Source organism: Lagenorhynchus albirostris, chromosome 10 (assembly GCF_949774975.1).
Source record: "Lagenorhynchus albirostris chromosome 10, mLagAlb1.1, whole genome shotgun sequence".
In the NCBI taxonomy this organism is placed as follows: Eukaryota; Metazoa; Chordata; class Mammalia; order Artiodactyla; family Delphinidae; genus Lagenorhynchus; species Lagenorhynchus albirostris.
The window spans coordinates 42,983,112-43,009,299 of record NC_083104.1 but is presented as its reverse complement, the minus strand read 5'-3'; the positions used below and the strand labels follow the sequence as shown (position 1 = coordinate 43,009,299).

General features: G+C 43.1%; 1 protein-coding gene across 1 annotated transcript in view; it reads left to right on the top strand.

Moving 5' to 3' along the window:
- SCN11A (sodium voltage-gated channel alpha subunit 11) overlaps positions 1-26,188 on the top strand; it is a 78,422-nt gene that overhangs the window by 27,776 nt on the left and 24,458 nt on the right. Inside the window, exons 10-21 of the mRNA XM_060162191.1 lie at positions 429-570; positions 1,210-1,407; positions 2,340-2,513; positions 5,147-5,276; positions 6,303-6,541; positions 10,895-11,080; positions 13,341-13,709; positions 15,316-15,747; positions 18,279-18,392; positions 19,157-19,271; positions 21,623-21,777; positions 25,065-25,238. Coding sequence (XP_060018174.1) covers positions 429-570; positions 1,210-1,407; positions 2,340-2,513; positions 5,147-5,276; positions 6,303-6,541; positions 10,895-11,080; positions 13,341-13,709; positions 15,316-15,747; positions 18,279-18,392; positions 19,157-19,271; positions 21,623-21,777; positions 25,065-25,238 — 2,428 coding nt within the window. The remainder of the gene's footprint in view (positions 1-428; positions 571-1,209; positions 1,408-2,339; positions 2,514-5,146; positions 5,277-6,302; positions 6,542-10,894; positions 11,081-13,340; positions 13,710-15,315; positions 15,748-18,278; positions 18,393-19,156; positions 19,272-21,622; positions 21,778-25,064; positions 25,239-26,188) is intronic.

Sequence of the window (26,188 nt, the reverse complement as noted above, 5' to 3'; positions counted from 1 at the left end):
TATATTGATAATATGTGCTTTTATATTCATAGAGGACTTCTGGAAATTTACTAAAGTAACTGTTAAAACTGTGCCTCTAGGAAGTGGGGCTGAGTGGGGAGAGAGGGAGACATCATATTCATTGTATGTCCTTTTTTTACTGTAAAGTGTTCACTATGTCACTGCACTTAATTTTTCAATGAAAAACTGACGGTATGAACTTCCTAATCAATCCATTTGAGAAAAGTCTATGAGTGCCCATGTTTAGATATAGAATAGGAGGCTTGGAAGGTGGAGGATGGCCAACTCTATAAATATTCTCTTCACCTAGAACTTTTGAGTGTGAGCCCATGGTTCTTGGAAGAATCAGTGCCCTGGGCAGGGTGTCGAGGGGAGGTGGGCTGCAGGGTATGTAATTCTTTCTCTGTTCCTTTGTTTCCAATATCTAGGGCTTGTTCTGAACAATTTGAATGCAAACATACCAATAAAAATCCTGACTATAATTACACGAATTTTGACAGCTTTGGCTGGTCTTTTCTTGCCGTGTTCCGGCTTATGACCCAAGATTCCTGGGAGAAGCTTTATCAACAGGTTATCTATTTATTCATTCTCTCTCTTTATTTCCCTCTCTCTCTCTCTCCCCCTCTCTTCCCTGCCCCTCTGCCTCCTTGCCTTCTCTCTCCCTTTCCATCACTTATCTATCTCTTCATCATTTATTTATAACCTACCATCTCTCCTTCACCTTTGTCATCTATTTCTTATCCTTAACAGTTGTACTGTTAAATTGTGTTTTAGAAATTCTATTAGAAACATCAAAAAAAAGACTATAAATGTGATATTTGGAAGAAGAGTACAAAAAAACTCCTCTTCCTAGAAATACCACCCCTCTCCAGATTCCCCACTGACTGAAGTTCCACCACTAGTGCTTCAGCTTTCATGCAGCATTGCTCTCTCTCTTGCCTTTTTAATTTAATAAATGCAAATACCCTTGAGAAAGTCACAGTAAAGTCACTCTGACTTCTGTGTGAATGTACAGATGGCATTTCCTTGCTGAGAGATAGGGCATCAGGAGCTCTAGGTGATGGGGGAGACAGTAGATGATGCTGCAGGTAGCTGAGCCAACCAGGGCTGGGGAGAGACCAATTGCTACAGTGTAATCTCCACTCGAGGTCAAGTCACCCCTCTGCGGAGGAAGGATTCAGATGCCAGCATGTGCTGTGTCCCTTGCAGACTTTGCGCACCTCAGGGCTCTACTCAGTCTTCTTCTTTGTGGTGGTCATCTTCCTGGGCTCTTTCTACTTGATTAACTTAACCCTGGCCGTTGTCACCATGGCTTACGAGGAACAGAACAAGAATGTAGCTGCTGAGACAGAAGCCAAGGAGAAGATGTTCCAGGAAGCCCAGCAGCTGTTAAAGGAGGAGAAGGAGGTAGGGTCACGTGGTGTGAGACAGTGGGGTCTGCTTGGGAGGACCCCAGAGGCCATGGGGTCTGACACTCAAAGTTTCTGTATAAGGCCTAATCTCAGTGCTTTCCTAACTGGTGCTTTTCTGAGAATTTTTAAGCCCTTTGCAGCTGGCTCTGCTACAGTCTCCCACTAAGATGTCCAGGCGCAGGGCTTTTGAGGAAGGGAACCCTTGGTTTTGATGAACGTTGACCTTCTGAAACCTGAGCCTTCAAAGATAGATCCCAAATTGCTGGCTAGAGGATAAAATGTATGTATATGTAAATTAAGGCTCTGCTCCAGGCTTTCTTGTGGGAAGCTGGAGATGTTTGTGTCCAGGGACTTTGCTTGCGAGAGTTTGGAAAATCAGTCATGGTGGCTGTAGAGATGACAATCATGATCCTTTCTTATAATCCTTGTTATATTTACAGACCATTCTTATTGTTTCCGTGACATCTTTACATTTTTTCAGCTCTAAGATTCTAAGATTCGATTCTAAGATTTCAGAGCAGGGCCATGTTTTATGCTTTTTCTCATCCTCCACAGAGATTTGTCAGGAGGAAGCCCATCTTAAGTGCTTGACGTCTGCAGCGTTAAGCGCAAACATTTACTGAATGCTTAGCACATACAGGGCACTGTGCTAAGGGTTAGTGACACAGAGGTATCTAAGAGTTAACCCTGCCTTCGAGGGCTGCAATCTCGTGGACAAACAGGACATGTTCCCCACATAAACAATGACAAAGCTAGCATCCCACATAAACAATGACAAAGCTAGCATATTACAGTTGGGCAATGAGCAATCAAAATGGTCCAGTGCTACCAGAAGAGAGGAGAGAATGCTTACTGAGGTCGAAGTCATTTACAGTGTTCTGTGGGGAGTGTGATCTGTTCATTAATTGCTTTTTTTCACTCTCTAAGGCTCTGGTTGCCATGGGTATTGACAGAAGTTCACTTAGTTCCCTTGAAGCATCATCTTTTTCCCTGAAGAAGAGAAAGCTATTTGGTAATAAGAAAAGAAAATCCTTCTTTTTGAGAAAGTCTGGGAAAGACCAGGTTCCAGGATTAGATTCTGATGAAGATTCTTCAAAAAAGGCAAGTTTGGGCCAAGGGATTGATGATACTTTGGCACTCTTCAGGGGGACAGGTCAAGTTGTCAATCTAATTGAAAGGACTCATTCATTCACTCAATCATTTATCCATTCATCCATTTGCACATACTTCCCTGCATCCATGTGTCTATTCAGTTATCCATTTATTTACAGATGTCTATTTAAAATGTTGACAGTGTTTATTTGGCACTGGGGTAGGCACTGGGGATACGTGGGATATATAATACAGGCAAGTAATGATGAAGGCACACTGACAAAGAGGCAGTTACTGTTCAGTGTGATGACCGACATGATGATCACTGAAGGAGAGCAGAGCAGGAGCATCGTCTTAGGGGCAGTGTTTGTTCCCTGCAAGGCAAACCCTGAGACGTTAGAGTGCAGGTAGATTATTTGGGAAGTGATCTCAGGAAGCACTAAGAGGGGAGGGGAGAAGTGATACATGGAAGAGAAGGTGGCCAATTAATGTGCATTATTAAGCCAGTTTAATCTCCCTGGAGTGAGGGCACTAGAGTATTTATGCATCAGCTTTGGTCCATCATTGGTTCAAGACTTCTGTGGTCAGGAAACAATAATTTTTCTGTATTTCTGACGTGCTATGTGTTAGGGCAAAAGTGTTTGGGTTGCCAAAGGAAGCCTGAGGACATATGGATGGGGCCAACAATAGTGTCTGCTTCAGACAACCAACCCCAGACTTGGTGGGGGCTGGGAAAAGAGCAGTGGATCAGAAAAGAGTTCCCAGAGGAAGCAGTGTGTAAGCTGAAAGGATGAATTAACCGGGTAAAAGGAAGAATGAAGCACTACACATAGAGAGAACAGCACACGCATAGGCCTGGAAACAAAAGAGCATGACCCAGTAGAAAATGTGCAAGTGTGTGTGCGCACGCGTGTGTGTGTGTGAGATGAGGTTGGGGGGGTGGCAAGAGGCTTTAGTGGTAAGATATGGACCATAATAAAAGGCCTTGAAGCCAAGCTAAGGAGCTCATTCTTTACACTGAGAGCAAGTGGTAAGCAGTATGGAAAGGTTTTAAGCAGAAGAGTGATATGACTAGATTTACATTGTGGAAATCCTGGATGCATTGAAGAGAGGGGATTGGAGGAGTGCGAGACTGGAGGCAACCAATTAAGAAGTTGTTGCAGTGATCTAAGTAAGAGGTGACAATGGCTTAAACTATGGTTAGGGCAGTGAGGATAAAGAGAGATAAACAGGTTACAGTGATCTGCAGAGGAAAAGATTTGGCAATTGACTAGATGTAGAGGGTGGGGTTTATGGCTTGGGTAGCCGACTTGTTGGTGGGTAATCTACTGAGATGGGCAAAGAGCATGTTCTGGGGGCGAGGAAGATAGCAAGCTAAGTTTTGCATGTGCCAATTTTGAGGTGCCTATGGGGCATTCAAGTCAGGCTATTGAGTAGGCAGCAGGATATGCAGAAAAGAAGCTATGGGAGGATGTACTGTAGAAAAAGAAAGCTTATTCTTATCATTTAAGGTGGGGGATGTTTGAACATGTTTTAATTCTGGAGAAGAGAAATCAAAAGAGAGGAAGATGTTGGTGATACAGGCCAGGGAATAATGGCTAGAGCCTCTTTACTGAGGTAGGGGGAGGATGAAGCAGGCAGGAGGTGGGTGTGTGTGCTTGAGCCCGGGGTGGGGAAAGGGAGGTCAAGGGCCTTTGTAGAAGTAGATGCACGGACCTCACCCACTGCTCTGAGCAGTTCTCTGATGGAGTGACAGGGCAAGATCTCATGATTTAGAGGCTTCTTTGCTGTCAGATCACAGCATATTCAAGAGACTGCATATATTTTTTAATATTTTGCAAGTTTTTCCTCATTTCACAAAGCAATAGACAAAGACCCAGACACCTAACATAAAGTGTCTTTTCCCTTTAGCTAGAATAGGAAATAGCTATAGAAAGACTACAGGCTCCCTTTAGAATAGCTTTTCAGAAATGGATAGTTCCCTCTGGGGCCATGGTTGGTCAGAACTTTGGGGGAATAAGTAATTACGGATACCTGAGTTTTCTGGCTAGCTGAAGGTTTATGTCCTTTAATCTCTAGATACTTTAGAGTTGTAGATAAGGTGAGAATCAATAAGCTCTTAGACATAGCCTGAGTGCTTGAAGTTTAGTATATGGATTTTGTGATATTTATTTTGACTGTTCTTTTTAGTTACTGACTATTTCAAAATCTATTTAAGCAGCCACTCAAGGCACTTCACTATGTGGCCTCAATCCACCTTTCTAAATTTATACACCACTTCTGCCCCTCGCAAACATTGTTTCTAAATCGCACTTTTTATTGTTTTCATACCCTGAACCATTGCGCGTTCGTTTTTGTAAAATATTTTTTGCTCTTTGTTGACAATGAATAAAACACAGTGAAAGAAATGTTTCTATAGGTACAACTCTAGACTCTAGAAATGGGCATACATAAGAAATATGAATGTTCAAACCATATTTCTCTTATCTATTAAATGTGAATTAAGAAAACTGCACCTTTGGCATGCCATGAAGTTGAAGTGAGTTGAGCATCTTCGCTGCATGTGGCATTGAAACAGTTTGTCAAGTTTTGAGGAGAGGTCGCCCCTTCCCTTAGACAGTCCACCATGCCTTCTCTTATAGCCACACCTACTTGAACAAACCAAACGACTGTCCCAGAATCTGTCAGTGGAGCACTGTGATGAGCACAGAGACCCCTTCCAAAGGCAGAGAGCACTGAGCGCTGTGAGCATCCTCACCATCACCATGCACGGTAAGTTCTGTTCCAAGACCAAGGGGGAGCCTAACTTCAAGGATGCCCTTCCCTTCTCCCTCTCTCCAGCCCCCCAGAAGCCCTTTGCAACCCACTGTACTTCCTGCAGAGTGACTCCCCATGCTACTTTGGAGCATGTGAGCAAAATGGCTTGGAAGAAGCAGGCCTTCCTTTTGGGCCCACCCTGAGCTGCCACTTGGGTAGTGGTGGGACCAAGTGCACCAACGGGACTTCTCATTCAGGCCAGGCAGTCACAGGAAGTTTCAGTGACAATGATAGCCAGCCAAAGAAGAGAAGACATAGAAGTTTCCAGGAGGTTACAGTTGTCATTGAAGTTAGAATAGGGATCTGACATGAATAATAGAAGAAGACGTGCGTATGCAGGCTGGAACCATCTGATGGACCTGATTAACAGGAGGCAACAGGGACCAAACTGAGGGGTTCGTGTTCAAGGGCAGGACTCAAGTCCCAGCAAGAATGGGATCAAATGGGTTCTTAGCACTTTTGAGCCTATTGCATCATCTCATGAGGCCTTGAAATTGTGTGGAAATCAGGGTGCAGCTGCCTTCTGGCCTGAATTCAACCAACTGATAGCATGCCTTTTGTTTCAGTGCTTATAGATGCCCCTGCCTGAATATCTCCCCTTCCCCTGAGCCCTGGTAGCTTCCTGTGCTCTGGTACAGCCGTCACCATGGTCTTCCTTGAGTGAACATAACTTGGGCTTGTGTCTTTCTCTCTCATGGGTTCATAGCCAGTCAGTGTTGACTTCCCCATCTGTATCTCCCACAGTGTGGCCCTGCTCCCAGATTCTCAATATAAGTATAAAGACTTGAAGTACTTGACTATACCACATGGAAGTTGAGTGTGGGAAACCTTCCTAGCTATGAGTCAGTACCCTTCTTGACTGATCATGTTGTAGCACAGGAGATGCTAGGGAAGAGGGAGGAAGGAATGCACCCAGGCAAAGAACAGCCAGACTGGCTCAGACCTAACTCCTCAAGTGCTCTTTCAATTCTCCTTCTCCAGAACAAGAAAAATCACAGGAACCTTGCCTCCCATGTGGGGAAAACCTGGCATCCAAATACCTCGTGTGGGACTGTAGCCCCCGGTGGCTGTGCATTAAGAAGGCCCTGAGAACCATGATGACTGACCCCTTTACTGAGCTGGCCACCACCATCTGCATCATAATCAACACTCTCTTCTTGGCCATGGAGCATTACAAAATGGACCAGAGTTTTGAGAACATGTTATACACAGGGAATTTGGTAACTCTAGGCTTTTTAAAATATAAAACATATTTCAACTTTGAATTATAACTCTTTCAAAGTCTAAACATTTTGTGAGTGGCCTAACCTAACGTAGGTCTTTGGTCCTCTTAGGTGGAGTAGAGGGAAAAGATGACCGTTAGGATTTTATTTTTACCCATTTTAGTAATTTTCCATGGGCCCCTGTTCGCCCTCTAGTACGTTGAGGTGTTTCTTTAGTCATCTAATGGATGACTAAAGGGTCATTCAGTGGTAAGACAGAAGCAAGGAGACATCTTAAACGGTCAACTATTTTGGATAATCAAGAAAACATTAATCATATCCAGAGATCCATGGTGATGAGTACCATGGTCCCCAGTGATATTGATGACATCATTTGTCACAAAACAGTGTGACTGCCATTACTAAGTGTTATTTTCCCTGGAAAGGTGAGTCAGAGCATGGAAGCTGTAGGAGGTTCTTTCCCAGGAGTAGGTGTGAGAGGCTTGTGGGGTGGGGTGGGTGTGGGGTTCCAGACTTGAGCTTGCTTCAGTGTGTTTGTTATTGGATGAAGCTACTCTCAGTTAAATTGGGAACATTAAGATAGGGGAGCAGATTTTTCAAGAACTGTTCACTTTAATTAATAGCTCCTGCAGAAGGCCCAAGGGAAAATTAGTTTCCCAAATATCAGAAATAATAAGTAAGTACCTAGTGAATGTTCTACTGTAATTTGCTAATGAGTTAATTAGCTAAAAATCTTACCAGAATGTCTAGCCTTTTCTTCTTACAGTTTTATGTTATTTTTCTAATTTAAAAAGCAATGTATGTTTTTTTTAATTTTAAAAATAAGTAACAATACAAAGAAGGGAAATACAAAGAAGAAACTCATTTCCTATGGTCTTAGTAGCAAAGATGATCATTTTTAGCATTGCAGAGTATTTCCAGGCAGTATGTATGTAGGTAGGTATTTTTAAATTTTCCTTTTTTTTTTTTTACTTTGACAAGAACCCACAGTACGTATTGAATCAGGAGTTGGTCCACAGAGATGCTTCCATGCATCAGGTTTAGGATGGTGCAGAACTGTAGACAGGTGCCTGTTACCCTTGGTTCCACATCCCATGCAGGAAGAGTAGGGAACTGCAGTATAAGAGCAGGGTGGATCTCCTTACAGACAGTCTGCATTTAAGTTCTTTTTCCCATACCGCCTTTGGGAAGAAGTGCCCTGTGGGTGTGCATAGGTCAGATTAGATTCCATGTTGCACAATAAAGCTAACACACACAATACCTTCTAACAGGCTGGCATCTTCTGGGCTCCAGGCCAGGGTGTTTAGCTCTCTCCTGTTGAGGTGTCCCAGAATGGCCTGAGGGTTTAGTTTCACTTGGAGGCAGAATGCTGTGCCCTCAGGGCCACAGTCCCTACCTCGACAGAGTTAGCAGGACCCATCTTTCAGCATCTTCTGGTAGATGGAGTTATTGGATAAATTCCAGAGAATACTCAAAGAACCCAGAGTCATCCCCCTGGACAGAGCTTCCCAATTGCAAAGGTGGTCTGTCCATCACTTCATCTGCTGGTCCAACTGTGGGAAATAGCCAAAGCCCGCCTCTCACATTTCCCACTGACCAGGTATCCTGGATGCTGAGGTGAAGTTGCATTTTACAGTTGGAAGCTGGCAAATTAAGTGACATTCTTCTTCACTCTCTCCAGAGGCAAAAGGAACACAGGGACATTGTTGGTGTCTGAGAACACAGGCAGCAGCTGGACCCTGGATCCTGAAAATTGAAGAGAAACATGCAGAGCTGGTTATGTAGCCTGTGCATCTGTTCCATGTGCCCCATTCCCTAGACATGCAAAAAAAGGGGCAGCCACCTCTCCTCTTGTGCCCTCGTGTTGGTGGTGCAGGGAGGCCTTGGAGCCCTGAGCTTGAAAGAACACATTCAGACCTCTCCTGTCTGATGGATGGACCAGGATTAAGCTGGCCTGTGGAGTTCTGTGGACTAGACTTAGAAATGGACTCTCTAGGCTTCAGAATTGCTTGAATCAAGCGAGTACATTGAGCTCCCAAGAAGTCATAACTAGCAATTGAATTGGATTGCAAAACCAATGGTCCCAAAGCATCTAGGGACGCTGTTGGGCTCAGACACCTAAAGCCTGAAGGAGACAGGAGGAGGAAGAGTGGGTCAAAAGGGGATGGAGATCAGTCCAGCACAGTTAACTGGCATGCGCAACACTGCCTGCTTTTAGGCGCTGGTTATGGCACTGGGCAGGAATAGGCAGCAAGGTTTAAAGGGAGAAGATAGGTATAAGCTTTGATTTTTCTTTGCCACCCTTGATTTCTTTTTATTTGCCTATTCTGTGTTTATTTATGCCTATCCTTTTATTTTAACTTGTGTTATTTTATTTTAGGGATGTATTTTATAAATAGTAAGTCATTGAATTATTTATAAAAATAGATCACGTGTTACTTTTTAATAAGGAAATTTAATCATTTAGGGGTTGTTTTTGCTGTTTCCAGAACTAAAGAGGAGAGTCTTATAACACAGCAGTCCCCAACCTTTTTTTTTTTTTTAAGATGTTGGAGATAGGAGTTTATTAATTAATTAATTTATTTTTGCTGTGTTGGGTCTTCGTTTCTGTGCGAGGGCTTTCTCTAGTTGTGGCAAGCGGGGACCACTCTTCATCGCAGTGCACGGGCCTCTCACTATCGCGGCCTCTCTTGTTGCGGAGCACAGGCTCCAGACGTGCAGGCTCAGTAGTTGTGGCTCACGGGCCTCGTTGCTCCGCTGCATGTGGGATCCTCCCAGACCAGGGCTCGAACCCGTGTTCCCTGCATTAGCAGGCAGATTCTCAACCACTGTGCCACCAGGGAAGCCCCAGCAGTCCCCAACCATTTTGGCACCAGGGACCGGTTTCGTGGAAGACAGTTTTTCCACGGACTGTGGAGCGGAGAGATGGTTCAGGTGGTAGTGCGAGCGATGGGGAGCAGTAGATGAAGCTTCGCTCGCTCGCCTGCCGCTCACCTCCTGCCTGGTTCCTAACAGGCCACAGACCAGTACTGGTCTGTGGCCCGGAGGTTGGGGACCCCTGTTAAGATGGACATTTTAGGGGCTTCCCTGGGGGCTTCCCTGGTGGTGCAGTGGTTGAGAGTCCGCCTGCCGATGCAGGGGACACGGGTTCGTGCCCCGGTCCGGGAAGATCCCACATGCCGCAGAGCGGCTGGGCCCATGAGCCATGGCCACTGAGCCTGCGCGTCCGGAGCCTGTGCTCCGCAATGGGAGAGGCCACAACAGTGAGAGGCCCGCGAACCACAAAAAACAAAACAAAACAAAACAACAATAACAACAAAAAAAAGGACATTTTAAAAGACTTTAACCCTTTTCATATTACTCTATTATTTTCATACTATTGTTTTTCTCATTTCTATTTAATGTGTGTGTGTGTGTGTGTGTGTGTGTGTGTGTGTGTGTGTATGTGTGATAGAGAAAGTGCTATTTGCTATGAAGGAATGCTTTGCTTTATCTTCTGCAAAGAATAGAAGATAGATTTAGTTTTGAATTTGGCTACTATGCTACATTTTGCAAATTTCTTAAGCCTGTATTATCTAATTGTTAAAGACAGAGAATTACTTTCCCCTAGGAAAAGACATAGTTTAGTGCTTTTTAAGCTCTTGCCCCTCCTTTTAATTCTTTGATATTTTGTTCTGGAATGATGCACCCTGCATTCTAGTGAGTCTTTAGGATTATATTCTGACTCGCTAATCTTCCTTTCAACCATAACCAATCTAGGGTTTATCCTCTATATCAGGTTGCTCAAAGACATTTTTCTGTGCCTGGTAGTATTTTTCAGTTCTCTGCTCTGGGCCCTTTTAATTTTGTTTTTTTTTTTTCTGATCAAGGTGTTGAGATTGAATGGTTAGGTGAACTCCTCCTGCATTCTGGTTTATGAACGATATTTATCTTTAGTTTTCAGAGCTGTTGTGTACCCCCCCCCACTTCAGAGTTATTAGTATCTTAAAGAGAATTCAGAGGAGGAATTGCTTGACACTTCCTATTACTCTGCCATCTACCAAGAAGTCAATTTTGCTTTATTTTTTAACAGAATGGAAAATAATATTTATTCTCCATCCTGATGTCTCTTAGCTTGGTGACACTGGAGTGGAGGCCATGGAGGAGGGCAGAGAGAGGGGCAAAGGTAGAGTGAGGTTCATACTACAGTGGTAAACATTTTTTTGGTGTGTGGATTGCAGGGCATATTGTATCAAGCATGAGAATACATTTTATTTCTTTGTAACCTCTGTAATTCCCTTGGACCATTCTTAAAAGTGTATCTCCAAGAAGAGGTAGCTTCCTTTTCTCATTTTCTTTGTCTCACTGTAGGTTTTCACTGGCATTTTCATGGCTGAAATGTGCCTAAAAATCATTGCGCTGGATCCCTACCACTACTTTCACGGAGGCTGGAACATTTTTGACAGCATTGTTGCTCTTCTGAGTTTTGCAGAGGTGATAATAAATAGTATGTGTCCAGGAAAACAAAGTTGTATGTCACTTCGTTCCTTAAGAGTGGTAAGGCACTTTCTTTCCTTCTTTTTTTTTTTAAGGGGCTGTCAGAATGATAATCCAATTTAACCAGCTCTTTATTTATTTATTTGGTTGCACCGGGTCTTAGTTGTGGCAGGCGGGCTCCTTAGTTGCAGCAGGCAGGCTCCTTAGTTGTGGCTGAACTCTTAGTTGTGGCATGTATGTGGGATCTAGTTCCCTGACCAGGGATCGAACCTGGGCCCCCTGCATTGGGAGCGCAGAGTCTTATCCACTGCTCCACCAGGGAAGTCCTATACTGAATAACTTATCTGACAGGATTGAAGAGTCTTGAGTGAGTTCAGTAGCTAGTTTGGATTAAACTTTACCATCTTACCTTAACCTGAGAACCAAAACTGCACTCCTCCTCCCACCCAGGCCTTTAATACCTTTGTGAGTCCCAAGGCGTCTTCTCTCAGGTGAACCCCTACTTTCCTCCCTCTCCCTCCACAAGATGATCCTTCAGGCAACCAGATGCAAAATTGTGTCTTCTGGTATCAGGACTCTGCTCCTTGCTTCGTGTAGAACCCCTCCAATGATGTCTTCCCCCACAGAGCTCTGAGCCAGGCATCCTCACAGCTGGGCTCACCAAGTGGGTGTAGACTACAGAGCCCAGGACGGGGGTCGGGTGCTGCCTGCAGGTGTTATCTCACAGGGTCCCTCCTCATTGCTGCCAGTACCACATTCCTTTTCTGTAGTCTTTGCCCTCCATCCACGAACCATTGGAGGCATCCTGGCAACCTTTGCCGAGCACCTGATATGTACATGAGGGAAGGTTCAAAGGTGAGGAAAACACTGCCTACAAGGAGTTTGCAGTCTAGGGAAGATACAAGACAGGCCCAGAAATGACCATGAGGTAAAGTGGAGTGTGACAGACCCCACAAGAGGTATGGACAGAAATCACAGAGAAATCACATGTGGGAGGGTAATAGGGAAACCACAAAAGGTGACCTCTTGTCCCCTTTCAGAGATTTACTTTTTTTTTGGCATGGATAGGATATCTAAGCCTGTAGAATAAGACATTTGATTCAGTTACTTAAGCATACATTTTATACTTGGCATATGTTAGAAATCACACTGCTTAAAGTCAGGCATTATTAGGCTGCTCCCTAAAGTTTTATTGGTGCTTGGGTGAGCAAAATTACATTTGCTTTACTATTGTTTAGGCTTATTACAGCCATGCTATGAGGCAAGGAGCTCTGTGGCATTGCCTGTGGATAAGAACAGAACCACAGTTTCTCCCTGAGATGCCCTCAGCTCCCCTCTAAGTAGACAGTTGTGGTCCTTCTCTTGTGATATAAGTCTTACTGACCTGCAGTATCTCCCCACCCCCCAAATAGTTGATACTTAACAGGATTGTACTTTGGAGTGAAACCACTGGTTTACATTGAAAGTTAATATAAGAAATAATCTATGAAACTAGTTGCTGTGTTTTTTCTAAGGTTATTGTCTCCTATAAGGTCTGTAAGTTTCCATGGAGAAAATTTCTCGTGGAAAAAGAGAGTGTGTCTTGACTGGCTGATTGCCTTTTCTCTCCTAGGTACAAAACATCATGTTACTCTTGTCATCCTTATGAAGTTTAGATGCAAACTTGTGACCTCAAATGTATAATACAGGAGTTAGCAAACTTTATCTGTAAAAGGCCAGACGGTAAATATTTTCAGCCTTACAGGCCATATGGTCTCTGTTGAAACCACTCAGCTTTGCTATCGTAGTACAAAAGTAGCTGTAGACAGTAGAGAACGCATGTGTGTGGCTGTGTTCCAATAAAACTTTATTTATGGACATGGAAATTTGAACTTCATGCAATTTTCATGTGTAATGAAATATTTAAAAAAATTATTTCCAACCATTTAAAGATATAAAAAACATTCTTACCTCTCAGGCCATATAAAAGCAGGCAATGGGATGGATTTGGCCCTGGGGCCAAAGTTTTTGACCCTTGGTATATTATATACGGTTCCAATACATTCATTATATTTAATAAACATGTATGCTCAATTCCACCATCATGATCCCAAAGTCTTTATCATTTAAAATCTTAGACCAAAATATTCCATTTTTAAAACAAAAAGTAGATACAGGTGAATATTAGCTTGGGACATGGAGTTGGTGACCATGTTTAGGATGGATCTGAAAGTTATAAATGCTGTGGTTTGGGAACATGTCATTTAAATTATAGCTGAGCAGATGGAATTTGTTCTTAACTGGCTTTTCTTCCATTTTTGTTTATTGTCTGTTTTTACAGCTGAGGGTCTTCAAGTTAGCCAAATCCTGGCCAACTTTAAACACACTGCTTAAGATAATTGGCCATTCCGTTGGAGCCCTTGGAAACCTGACTGTGGTCTTGGCCATTGTGGTCTTTATTTTCTCAGTAGTTGGCATGCAGCTTTTTGGCTCTAAATTCAATTGCATAAAGAGTAATTCAAAGTCCCATGACCCTGCAGTCCCATGTTTACGACGCTGGCACATGGGGGATTTCTACCACTCCTTTCTGGTGGTATTCCGCATCCTCTGTGGGGAATGGATCGAAAACATGTGGGAATGTATGCAAGAAGCTAACCAAGCACTGTGCATTATTGTGTTTCTGTTGATCATGGTGATAGGAAAACTCGTGGTGAGTGTCTTAGTTTTGTTGTTGTTGTCATTGTATTAAATACATGGACTAAACAAATGCATTGACTTCTTTTGTAACACTTCACTAGTGAAAATTGTCACTCTAAGTATAGTATTATAAATGTAATGTTATATAATATTTTAAAATCTGCATTTGAATTTTGTTTGAAGACAGTACGGTAAGCATGAAAGAAAACCTTGTCACGTAGTGCTCATAAAGATGTCCCAATGTCTATCCTACTCCAGGTGGTTATTCAGATCGCCATTGATTGGCCGAGGTAGGGGTTTTTGACTTAATTTGTTCAATAGATGTAAAGAGATGTTCACTGAGGAAGGTTTCTTGTTGTTTAAAAGAAGAAGGAGGAGGAGAAGGAAGAGGAGGAGGAGGAGGAAGGAGGGATGAGGAAAAAAAAGTAGTCCTTTTTCTTCCTCTGGACCTTTTATGACCGTGACTCTTGGTAGAACTGCAAACATTATACAACCATGAGAAGAACTAAACTAAGACAAAGTAAGCACTGAGGAAGATAGAGGGAAGGTGGAACAAACCTATTGTCGGGTCATAATTGGTCCCCTGTTTAAAACGTTTCAAATATCTTGTCATGTGACATTTTCTTACTGTGTAAGCTGCCCTGAGTCTGTTACTTGCAGCTGGAAACATGGCTATTTATGGAGAGGTTAATTAGGTGTACACCAGTGAGAGTATGAAGAGACAGGAGACAGACAGGGATACCTGAGCATAAGTTCTTCAGAACTGAGTTGGGGCTATCATGCAAATATAATTAGCAATCCACATAGAAATAAAATTAACTCTCCTAAATACCTAATAAGTGATGTTGATAGACAGTAAGAGATACGAAAGATCAGAAGGGCAGGGTATCACCCAAGGGAGTAGGAAGGGAGCACTAAGAAAGGCTTTGTGGGAGACACAGTACTTGAGAAGGGCACTTAAGATGCAAAGAGGACTTAGCAAATAGAGGAGAGCTTGAGCAAAGATTCGGACCTGGGAATTCTCCTGGTGAAGCTGAGGAAGAGTGACTAGACCCGTTAACACCCACAAGACACTTCTCCCAGAGAGCTGTATATGTTTGAGCTGGCGAGAGCCACAAACAAAAGAGATTAAAAAAAGCCTGCACAAGTATACCATCTCTCAAATTGTGCAGACAGGAGAGGACCTCCTAGCACAGCAGTCTTAGACATCAGACCCATATCCCTGTGGGCAATTCCAGAGAAAGTCCAACCTCATGATTCTGGCTGATCCCCAAGGAATATCCACTTTTGATTTCGCCACATGGTTTCGCCATTCAGCCTTACCCTGGCCAGGTTCTACAATATGTGCTGCTTACACGCAGACAGACTGGATATGTCTGTCTGCACCCTTTAACTTCAGTTTTTCTTTGGTCTTATCTTGATGTCCCTATTACTTCCTCAATCTTCTCTCCTTTTATTTATTTTACAGATGAACTTTCTTGGGAGGCAGAAGGACATAGAACTCTCATTTGATTTTGTTTTGGGTCTTGGGGAAAAGTTGTTGTGGAAACCTCCTGTATTCTTTCCTTTGCTAAATTTTTCATTCTCCTTATGTCCCCCCTCCCTTTGCCCCTTCCCAGGTACTCAACCTCTTCATTGCCTTGCTGCTCAATTCCTTCAGCAATGAGGAGAGAGATGGACACTTGGAAGGAGAGGTCAGGAAAACCAAAGTCCAGTTAGCCTTGGACCGGTTCTGCCGGGCTTTTTGTTTTGTCATATGCACTCTTGAGCATTTTTGTACCAAGTGGTGCAGGAGACAACATTTACCAAAGGAAGAAGAGGTGACAGAAGGCCCTGAGGCAGAGAGCAAAGGTGTCATTCCCCTGGTCACAGAGATGAGAAAGGGCCCAGAGACCTGGGAGGAGTTTGGTGTACTGACTTCCGCACCAAAGACCTTGAGTGTCGGGCATGATCGGACTTGGTTGGCCCCACTAGCAGAGGAAGAAGATGATGCTGAATCCCCTGGTGAAGATAAGGCACAGCCTATCACACAACCTGAGGCTGGAAAACAGGTATGAAGGTTCACACGTAGACTTAGAGGTTGTACAAAGCTAGAGTTGCCATAGGGCACTGGTGGCCTGCCCTGTTCTGAGCACTATGCAGAGATGATAAGGGTATAAAATGTGGCAGCTGCACATCCAGGGCTGGTTCTGATCATGGTCCTGCACATGTGGCACAGGTGGGCGGTGTCAGAGGAGTTCAGAGGGGAACACGATCAGAGTGGGCTGGGGCAACAGGGGAATCAAGTGCCTTTGGTTGAGCCCTAAAAGAAGAAGTATAGAGTTCGAATTGGCTGAAAGGTGAGAAAGGGAGTGTGGAAGGTGAAATGAATAGCACAAAAAGAGATTTTGTTTCTTACGTATTGCCTACCACCCTGGGAAGGATCACTTAGCCATAGCCACTACCCCTGGTACTCGGAGGGGCAGTAGTAGTCTCTCATCTCTCAGCCTCCCTCTTCCTTCATGGAACCTCTGCCCTGCAAACTAGCTAGAGTAAGGGTGATCAGCACCCCGTTATTCTCAAGCTTTTGAACCTGGAATAGAGTCTCTGTCCTATGAGTAGAAACTGAATTGAAAAAGGAAATCCAACTTCTTGGCCACATTCACCAGAAATTTAGCCTCTTCAACTCAGAGTTGGAGGAGATGAGAAAAGTTGGTAACCTGCACCTTCTGGTGAGATACATATCTCTTGATTGGGAGCTGAGGGTAAAGGGAGCCCCATCTTCTTGGTCACATCTGCCTAGAGTGGAGCTTCTGTCAAACTGAGCTGGGGGTGGGAAGGAAGAGAGCAGATCATGGCTCAAGTGACATAGACTCCTGCTGTTATTACTGAAATGTGTAGTTTTTTTAGTAAATATTTCTTCATTTGCTGTATGCCCTTAGGACAATTTCCAGAAACTTAAATGATTTTTTACGAATACTTTCCACCACTTATGTTAATTTTCCTGTGGAGCATGTCTGCAGAGCTTCTTACTTTACTATCCAGGAAGCGAAATTCTGTATATCTTTTTTAAATTAAATTCTAAACTTGTTAATTTTCATGATGCTTTCAGATTACTATACTAATTTCACTTTTTTCTCAAGTAAATTCACCTCCCTGTAGCTAATTTTTGAGGGCTACTGGTTTTATGTTTGTCTCCTCATACATTTTGGAGTGTGAATTTGAAAGCTCATCTTTGTGGGACGATCTGTCCCTCTCTTTGCAGTCTAAGTTCTGTGGTATCTTTAATCGACCCTCCTAGAGGATCCATTTCAGAACTAAGTCTTGTATTGCCAACTTGGGATTCTTGTCTAATAGTGATACTAGGCATTTTGCAGATCCAGTCACTGAACCAGTGGCTCCCATTGCCCAGGTCTTGTTTCTGAGGCTGTGCTTCCTCCTTCCTCTCTAGGTTTGCAGCTTTGTATAATTGTAATCCCAAGCCTTGGCCACAGCTTCTTTTATTTGTTTATTTATTTTTAACATCTTTATTGGAGTATAATTACTTTACAATGGTGTGTTAGTTTCTGCTTTATAACAAAGTGAATCAGCTATACATATACATATATCCCCGTATCTCTTCCCTCTTGCGTCTCCCTCTCTCCCACCCTCCCTATCCCACCCCTCTAGGTGGTCACAAAACCACAGCTTCTTTTGACTTTCTCTCTTAAGTGCAAGAACTTCAACCCAGCCCATAGTTTCAAGCTTTGGACATAACTGTGGTTTCCTTCCTCACACGGGGCACTTTTATTCACCATTACCTGCTACATGCTTTAAATTGTTATTACTTTATATTTTTGTTCTGTGTCTGGTCCATAGATAATGTGTACCTGTTTATTGTGTGTATATGTTCAAAGGGGAAAAGTGTTCTTAAATCATGACCTTACAGTGTCAGATTCACAGGAACCCTCACATAGATTTTAGGATGAAACCTTTACTTAAGGTGTGACTTTGCATATATCCTTCTTGGATTTAGCTGCAGGTCATAAGACAAAATTTAGTTTTTATTTTTATGTTGTGATATATTTTCATATTTTCTTTATGTCTTTCAGTTACCTATTTTGCTAAGCCAACCCTCTGTACCCAACAGAGTAAAATATTATTTTCCTAGTTATTCTTCTAATATTTTTATACACCTGTTTTTATATCAGAATATCAAATGATTATGGATTTTAATTTTTACTGTATTCTGACATTGTAATATTTTTTCAGGGATAACTAATTATGCCAGTACCATTTATTAAACAATTTATTATTTTGCCATTGAATTGAAAGGCTACAGTAAGTTTCACCTCTTAATTATTTGGTGAATTTTGTATCCAAACCATATTGTTTTGATTATATTACTTATGAGTAAGTTTTGTTATCTGTTTCCTATAGTAGTGTTCCAGAATTATTTTATGTTGACTTTTTCCAGGATCAGTTTTCAAAAGTAAAGCGAAAAATGTTAATAATGTAATAATTTTCATGACAAACAGAAAACCAAATAGAATTCAAACTTGTTTCATCTCAAGTGAGATGTCCAGGAGGAATATTAATTCTACTCGGGGTTTCTCAGTGTCAGGCCAGTGAACTCCCTCAGAAGACCAAGGAGCCCACCAGTCCAGGAGCTCAGAGTGTGGAAATGGACATATTCTCTGAAGGTGATCTTTATCTGTCGGTACAGAATCCCCGAAAGGTAATTTTCCCAGGGTGTTCCCAGAAGAAACATGGCTCATCCATACACCTTCTCCAAGATAGCCACTGTGGAAAAATATCAAGATTAGTACAAGGCAAACTGCCAGAATTAGATCTTAAGCAAAGGTCTAGGCCAGGGTTTCTCAACCTCTCCACTGTGACATTTGGGACAGGATAATTCTGTGTTATGTGGACTATTCTGTGTATTATAGGGTGTTCAGCAGTACTCTGGCCTCTACCCACTAGATGCCCATAGGATCCCCCCATTGTAAAAATAAAAAATGTCTTTAGACATTGACAAAATGTCTCCTAAAGGGTAAAATCAATGACATTGCCAAAATGTCTACTGGAGGGTAAAATCAACGAGAAACACTGTTCTAGGCCTATAATTCTGGGAGTTGAGGTAGCTGACAGTTTCAGTCTCAGTAAAGTAGCATCCTTCTCATCACCTGGCTTCCATATTTGGGGTTAGTCAGCAGATCAGGTAAGAAGATTTAGAGGGAGGAAAAGGTTGAGGCACTGTGTCTTCATGTGCCTTATCTTTCATCAACCAAGGGAGAGCAGTTAGAGAATTCTTTCCTGAAGTCAGGGCTGGTCAGAACATTTAGGAAAGAACGCAACAAGAGGTATACTTTCTAGACACCCCTCATACCTTTGCCTAGCTAATTTCATGCATAAAAAGTCATAAAATAAGGTATTAGGTATTAACCATGGTGACAGAGGGTGTTGGAAAGTGATTCCCCCTTTCTTTGTTCTGATGTACAGAAGTCTGATGCTACGAGTGTGCTCTCAGAATGCAGCACCACTGGTCCACAGGATCCCTTTAGGCGGGTACTTGAAATGGTTCCCAAAAAGGAACCAGAGAGATGTTTGCCCAAAGGTAAGTGGCAGTATTCCTACATTCAGTTCATGGAATATTTGGGTGGGATTCTGTTATTTTTTGAAGATCTATGGTTTTGATAGATGCCTTCTTTCTGCTTCTACTGGAGACAAAAGTGAAGAGTCTTCCCTGGATTCTTGGGACCATTTCATGAAATTCTTTTTTTTTTTTTTTTTTGCGGTATGCGGGCCTCTCACTGTTGTGACCTCTCTCGTTGCGGAGCACAGGCTCCGGACGCACAGGCTCAGCGGCCATGGCTCACGGGCCTAGACACTCCGCGGCATGTGGGATCTTCCCGGACCGGGGCACGAACCCGTGTCCCCTGCATCGGCAGGCGGACTCTCAACCACTGCGCCACCAGGGAAGCCCTCAGGAAATTCTTGATTTAGGTGGGGTCAACTTGTACAGCCCAAGTACCAGGGCAGAAAATCTAGAAAACTTTCCCAGAAAGCCCACTGGGCCGGTATTTTTGCCACTTGGTAGAGTTCCCAGTACATCAATTGTCAGGATGTACTAGAGGTCATAGACCAAGAGAACTTGACCATAAGTCTGGGGTTGACTACAGCCCTTGCCAGGCCCTCAACTCATCTCTCAAGATTTTTCTCTGGGAGCAAGGGTCCAAGATAGTGGCGTAGGAAGTCCCTGAGCTCACCTTCTTCCATGGACACACCAACTCTACACCTACTTATAGAGCAATTCCTCCTGAAAAAGACCTGAGGGTTGATTGAACAGCTACTGCACATAGAAAGACCACATAGAAACAGGTAGGAAAGACGGAGACATGGTATCCATGGGAATCCCACCCCAACTTAGTGACCTACAGTAGGAAGGAATATGGCTACGGGGCCAGAGCACAGACTCACCTACCTTGGGATGCAGCAAGAAAACAGCAGTTTGAAGGGCATCTAGACTATACTGGAAGGAAATCCATGTACTAACCCTAGAGCTTCTCCCAAATGAGCAGGGAAGTACTGGAGCCCTCTGTGGGGTCAGAGGCACCAGAGAGCACCTTTGTGTGAGTTACCCCTAGAACTCCCCCTAGCCCTCACTCACTCCAGCTCTAGCCACCCCACCAAGACAGCCTTGGCCTCAGCACTCCCCAGGGACTGACTCCAGCCCAAGCCCTCTCTAACCCCAGCTGTCCAGCCTGGGTGGACTTAGGAGGAGTGCTCCCCAGAGATTGCCCCTGGCAAGCTCCAGCCCCAGTTACCCTGCTAAAGCTGCCAGGTGCAAGCCATCTACACGGGATACTCACACACAAGTCCACTCCTTCGAGACCAAGATAGGTAGCTGTTTAACCTAGTTCATAGAAACAAAAACTGAAAGTCATAATGAGGAGATAGAGAAATGTATTCCAAATGAAACAGCAAAATAAAACCCCAGGAAAAACCCTAAAGAAACAGAGGTAAGTAATTTACCTAATAAAGAATTCAAAGAGATGATCATAAGAATTCTGACCAAACTAGGGAGGAAAATGAACTTCATTCCAGTAAGAACTTCAACGAAGACTTAGAAAATGTAGGAAAGAATTGAATAATACAATAATAATGCAATCCACACCAAGACACATTATAATTAAAATGTCAAAAATTTGAATCTATTGTGCCATTCCCTTTGCTCTGTAAAGTTTCTGCTGAAAAATCATCTGACAGTCTTATGGAGGTTCTCTTGTGTAAAGCTAGTTCTTTTTCTCTTGCTGCTTTTAAGAGTCTCTCTTTATCTTTAATTTTTTGACATTTTAATTATAATGTATCTTGGCATGGATCTCTTTGGGTTCATCTTGTTTGGGAACCTCTGTGCTCCCAATCTCCAAACTTGGATGTCTGTTTCCTTCCCCAGATTAGGGAAGTTTTCAGCCATTATTTCTTCAAATAAGTCTTTTGTCCTTTTTCTCCTTCTGAGGCCCCTATAATGCTAATGTTAGTATGCTTGATGTTGTCTCAGGGATCCCTTAAACTCTTCACATTTAAAAAAATTCTTCTTTTTGCTGTTCTGATTGGGTGATTTCCACTACCCTGTCTTCCATATCACTGATTTCATTCTTCTGCATCCTCTAATCTGTTAATTCCCTCCAGTGCATTTTTCATTTTAGTTATTCTTCAGTTCTGATTGGTTCTTTTTTATATTTCCTATAGTTCTATATCTTTGTTGAATTTCTCACTGAGTCAGAACTGGCACATTATGACTCCTGTTCTGCTCTGTTGGCCAAATGTGGTCACATGGTTGAGCCCAGATTCAAGGGGTTGGAAAAAGACTCCACTCACATGGTGTGTACAAGGAGGGGTGAAGAGTTGGGCTATTAATGCACATGTATTATAGACACTAATGATAGTGATGCTAATTCCTTGCAGGCCTGGATTGCTGCTCTCCATGCTGTACTATGGACAAGAGGAAGTTCCCCTGGATCATTTGGTGGAACCTGCGGAAAACCTGCTATCAAATAGTGAAACACAGCTGGTTTGAGAGCTTTATTATCTTTGTGATTCTGCTGAGCAGTGGGGCACTGGTAAATTATCATGTCTTATTGGGGACATTGGGGATCAAGGCAGCTGGGTGGCTTCATTCTGACTTGGCCCCTCACTGGGCTGTGAATGTGGGGAGACCAAGAAGAAGTGGGATCTCTGCTGTTGTATCCCCTTAGGGGACAGGGTTTTGCACAACAAGTTCTGGAGGAATGCTACAACTGGGAAATCCCCAAGCCGAAGATGCTTTACCTGTGGGAAGGATGACCCAAATTGGCACTTTTTCTTTTTTCTTTCTTTCTTTCTTTCTTTCTTTCTTTCCTTCCTTCCTTCCTTCCTTCCTTCCTCCCTCCCTTCCTCCCTCCCTCCCTCCCTCCCTTCCTTCCTTCCTTCCTTTTCTTTCTTTCCTTTCTTTATATATTGGCTGCACCACACAGCATGCGGGAACTTAGTTCCCCTACCAGGGATTGAACCCGTGCCCCCTGCAATGGAAGTGTGTAGTCTTAACCATTGGACCATCAGGGAAGTCCCCAAATAGGCACTTTAAAGTGGCTATTGGAGTCTTGCCCTTGACTCCAAGTCTGTCCATCATTCATGGAGGATTTCTAGACATTTTCACTGTATCCTACACATTTCCTCCTCTAGACGGCAATGCTCCTATTCTGTTTTTTTCTGAAGACCATAGTGCTGCTTTCTAAAAGGTAAAACATTAGGAGGAGAAGTCAACAGGGACCAGATTAGGATATAAGTTGCCTTGGTATTTTTCACCACTCATGATCCCTTGAGAGGAGAGACAAAGAGATACCACTTTATGTGTATGACAGATCCTTCTAAATTGAGGTATGGTGTGATTTCCAGTGAGGTTTCCAGCCTCCCTAGCCATATAGTCATTAACTCCTTTCTTCTCTCTCTTCTCACCTTGTAGTCCATCTTTCCTCCTCTGCACACATATCCTCACCTTGGGCAACAGTGTGTTCTCTCTTATCACCTACATGTTTCTCTCTCTCCCTCCCATTATGTTCTGTGTCTCCTCTTAAAATGGCCATAATATAAAACTAAATTCTCTTATTATTTGTCATGTCAAGTGAATGGAGTACTGAGCTATCCCTTATGGATTTAGAGTCACAGAACATTTCACAAGTTGCTAGGAGGGACAAGGACATGTCTTGTTCCTACACCCCTGCCTTCCTGGTTAGTGCTTTACACCTGTGTAATCTCTAGGTGAAAGGAGAAGAGCACACATGGGGGCCCACCAGAGCCTGTGATCAACAGACATCCCCATTTACCTGCTTACTGCAATATAAATTGTCCCTGAAACAAAAAAGAAAATTTCCCTAAGACCATCCCAGAGAACTCCCTTCATTAATTTTTATCGCTCACCCTGTAGGGTTCCCTGTAATCTTCTGGTGATTACATCTCACCAGCTGTCTACACTTCCAAAAGACAGCGTTCTTGCATTTATTCCACAAATGGTCATTGTTGTCTGCCATGCCCTGTGTTAGTCAGTAGAAAAGCAGTGGTGTTGTCACAAGGTCACAGACACACACCCCATGCACCGTGTGAGAAAACTTATAATCAGAAAAGTAGCAGAGGGCACACAATCCTCCTAGTCCTCATCTGCCTTCAGATGAGGCAAGCGTAGGCTGGGCAGTGATACTGAGCACACAATGCAGGGGGTTCCAGGAGAGGGACCCAGGCCCTGTTTCACTACACGTATTTATAGAGAAATGGAGACAAGAAACATCTAGTCCCTCACCACCGTATGTGGCATATGAACCAGCAGCCTCATATCACCTGGCAGCTTATTAAAAATGCAGAGTCTTGGGCCCACCCCAGGCCGGCTGAATCAGAACCTAAGTGATTTGGGGCTCATTAGGGTTTGAGAAGCTCTGATTTGGGCAACTACTTAATAATGGGCGCTTCCTGGATTAGGAAATGACCTAGTTATATTATGGGAGCTTCCAAAGCTCAGTTGCTGATATCAGCCTGCTCTTCCATTGGGCAAACTCAGACCTGCTGAGCCAGCTTGTTGCTAAGTTTTCAAAATGAGAGAGGAAATGAGCTTCCAACACCACTCAGATATGTCTCTCCTCAAGAGGCAAACAGACAATCCCTGACCTTCAGGAGCTTGGAGGCTAGTAGGGAAGACAGATGGAGTCCAGAAAATTATAGACCAGGGCCATAGTGATACAGTCAGAGAAGCAGTGGGTGACATGGGGCCATGTCGGATGGCACCTAACCTATTCCTGTGGAAGAAGGACAGTTTCCTATAGAAGATATAAGCTAAGCTGAGATCTTAAATGCTGACCAGGAGCCAGTGGGGCAGAGGAGGAGATGAAGGGCCTTCTTCAGTCAAAAGCCCACTTGGGGGTTGGAAGTGAGACTGTTTTATTCTTTATTCTTTTTCCCTAGGGTTGTGGGACTGTGGGCTTACCTTAGTCCCTGACAGCAGGGCTGATTTCTTTCTTGCCTTCATTTGGCATTGCCTGCCAAATGACTTGGCAGGTTTAGTACCTCTTCTCCCTTTTCTTTCATCCTCAGTAACACTGTAAAGACCAAAAGGACAGCTTACACCCTAGTAATATAGGCCCTGAAGAGTCACACGCACACATACTTCAGGTGAAGGAAGTTTGGATGTAGCATGGAAAAGCGTCTCTCCAAAAGCTTGGATATCTAATTTTCATAAATCACACTTAATGAAATTTAATATTCAAAGTAATTTACATTGGGAGCTCTAGCCCACTGCTTCCCAAACTTTTGCAAATCATGGTTCACATACAAAATGATCACATCTGTAGGGAACACTGGGGTAACGGATAATGCTGTTTGTGGCGGAAGATGACGAGCCTCAGGGTTGGCAGGATCCAGAGTGTGGGCTAAGGTGTTTGGACTTGATGTTATAAGCAACAAAGAGCCACTGAAATAGAGCCATCCAGGTAACTAGGGGGATGAGAGAGATGGTGTATGCCACTGGGAGGTTCTGGAAAAGCTGGCAAGATATTGTTGGCAAGAGTTGAAAGGATTAGGAAGACCAGGAAATAATGTGGTGAAGATTTTTTTTTTTTTAAGATTTTTTAAAAAAATATTCCAGGAGCCAGTGATGAGAGCCTGGGGAACTATAGTGGCAACAGAAATCTAGAAATAGGATTTTCCTTCTTCTGGTTTTACTTACTCAAGGAATTTTTTCTATTGGAAAAGTTCAGCCTTAATACCTTTTGTACAAAACCTTGTCACCAAGAGAGGTACTAGTTTATTCAAATAAGGAAGAAAAATAAAAGTTACAGTCAGCAAAGAGTTCAACTTGGCCTATGGATGTGCTTTGTCATTTCAGGTATTTGAAGATATTTACCTTGGTACACAACCCAAAATCCAAAAAATACTTAATTGTACTGACAGTATTTTCACATACATTTTTATCTTGGAGATGGGTCTGAAATGGGTGGCCTTTGGATTTAGGAAGTATTTCACCAGTGCCTGGTGCTGGCTCGATTTCATCATTGTGATTGTAAGTTTACCATCTCTGTGTCCCATGCAGGTGGGGGTTGAGGGGTGGGTGGGTAGGGGTGGAGGAGGGGATCACATGGGAGCTGCTTTTCCTGTGTGCCTTATATGAGTGCCTCTCCAAAATATTTTTCTTCACATTCATCCATCAGCAGTCCAGCCTTTCCTCGTTCCCATTCCTCATACACTGCATCTCATACGCTCACCACCTCAACCCTTTCCATGATAGTACTCATTCACTTCTCTCCATAAGCACTGCTTATGTCTGATGTAAATCTAGGATAACTTTGCATATTCTCTACTTTTACTTCTCCTTCCAACTTTTCATTTCTTTTCAAAACTTCTCAAAGCAGCTCAGCCGCGAGCAGATTAGACTGGTCTCCGTCTTAATTGTCAAGCAACAAAGAGGATTATTCACATACATTTTTTCATTTAATCTGAACAACAATGTTCCAAGTTAAGCAGACCTATATATCACCTACCATATTACAGACAAGGAAACCTGAAGCTCAGAGGGTTAGCAATTTGTTTCAGGTGAAATTGGAATTCACACTTTGGTCTGTATGATGCTAAGGCCAGTAGTAGTAACAGTAGATCACATTTTTCCACTGTTTTCTCTGTACCAGAGAAAGCAGTACTTTGCCATATGCCTCATATGCATTCTGTCTTTTAGTTTTCACAGCCTTTCCGTGTGGTAGTTATTGTTATTTTTCCCAGATACAAAGGAGTAAACTAAGTCATAGAGAGGCTAAGAAACATGTTCAAGGTTGCCCAGCTAGAAGTGATGGAGGTGAGACTCAAACCTAGTAAGCCTCACTCCAAAGCCCTTGATTTTAACATCTATCTATATCCTTGCTACCATGACCTAATTTGTTAGACTTTGTCCCTGCTATTTAAGGAAGTAGATATGACAAATGCATAGCATAAGCCGTGTGGTCAGCACACCACACTGGA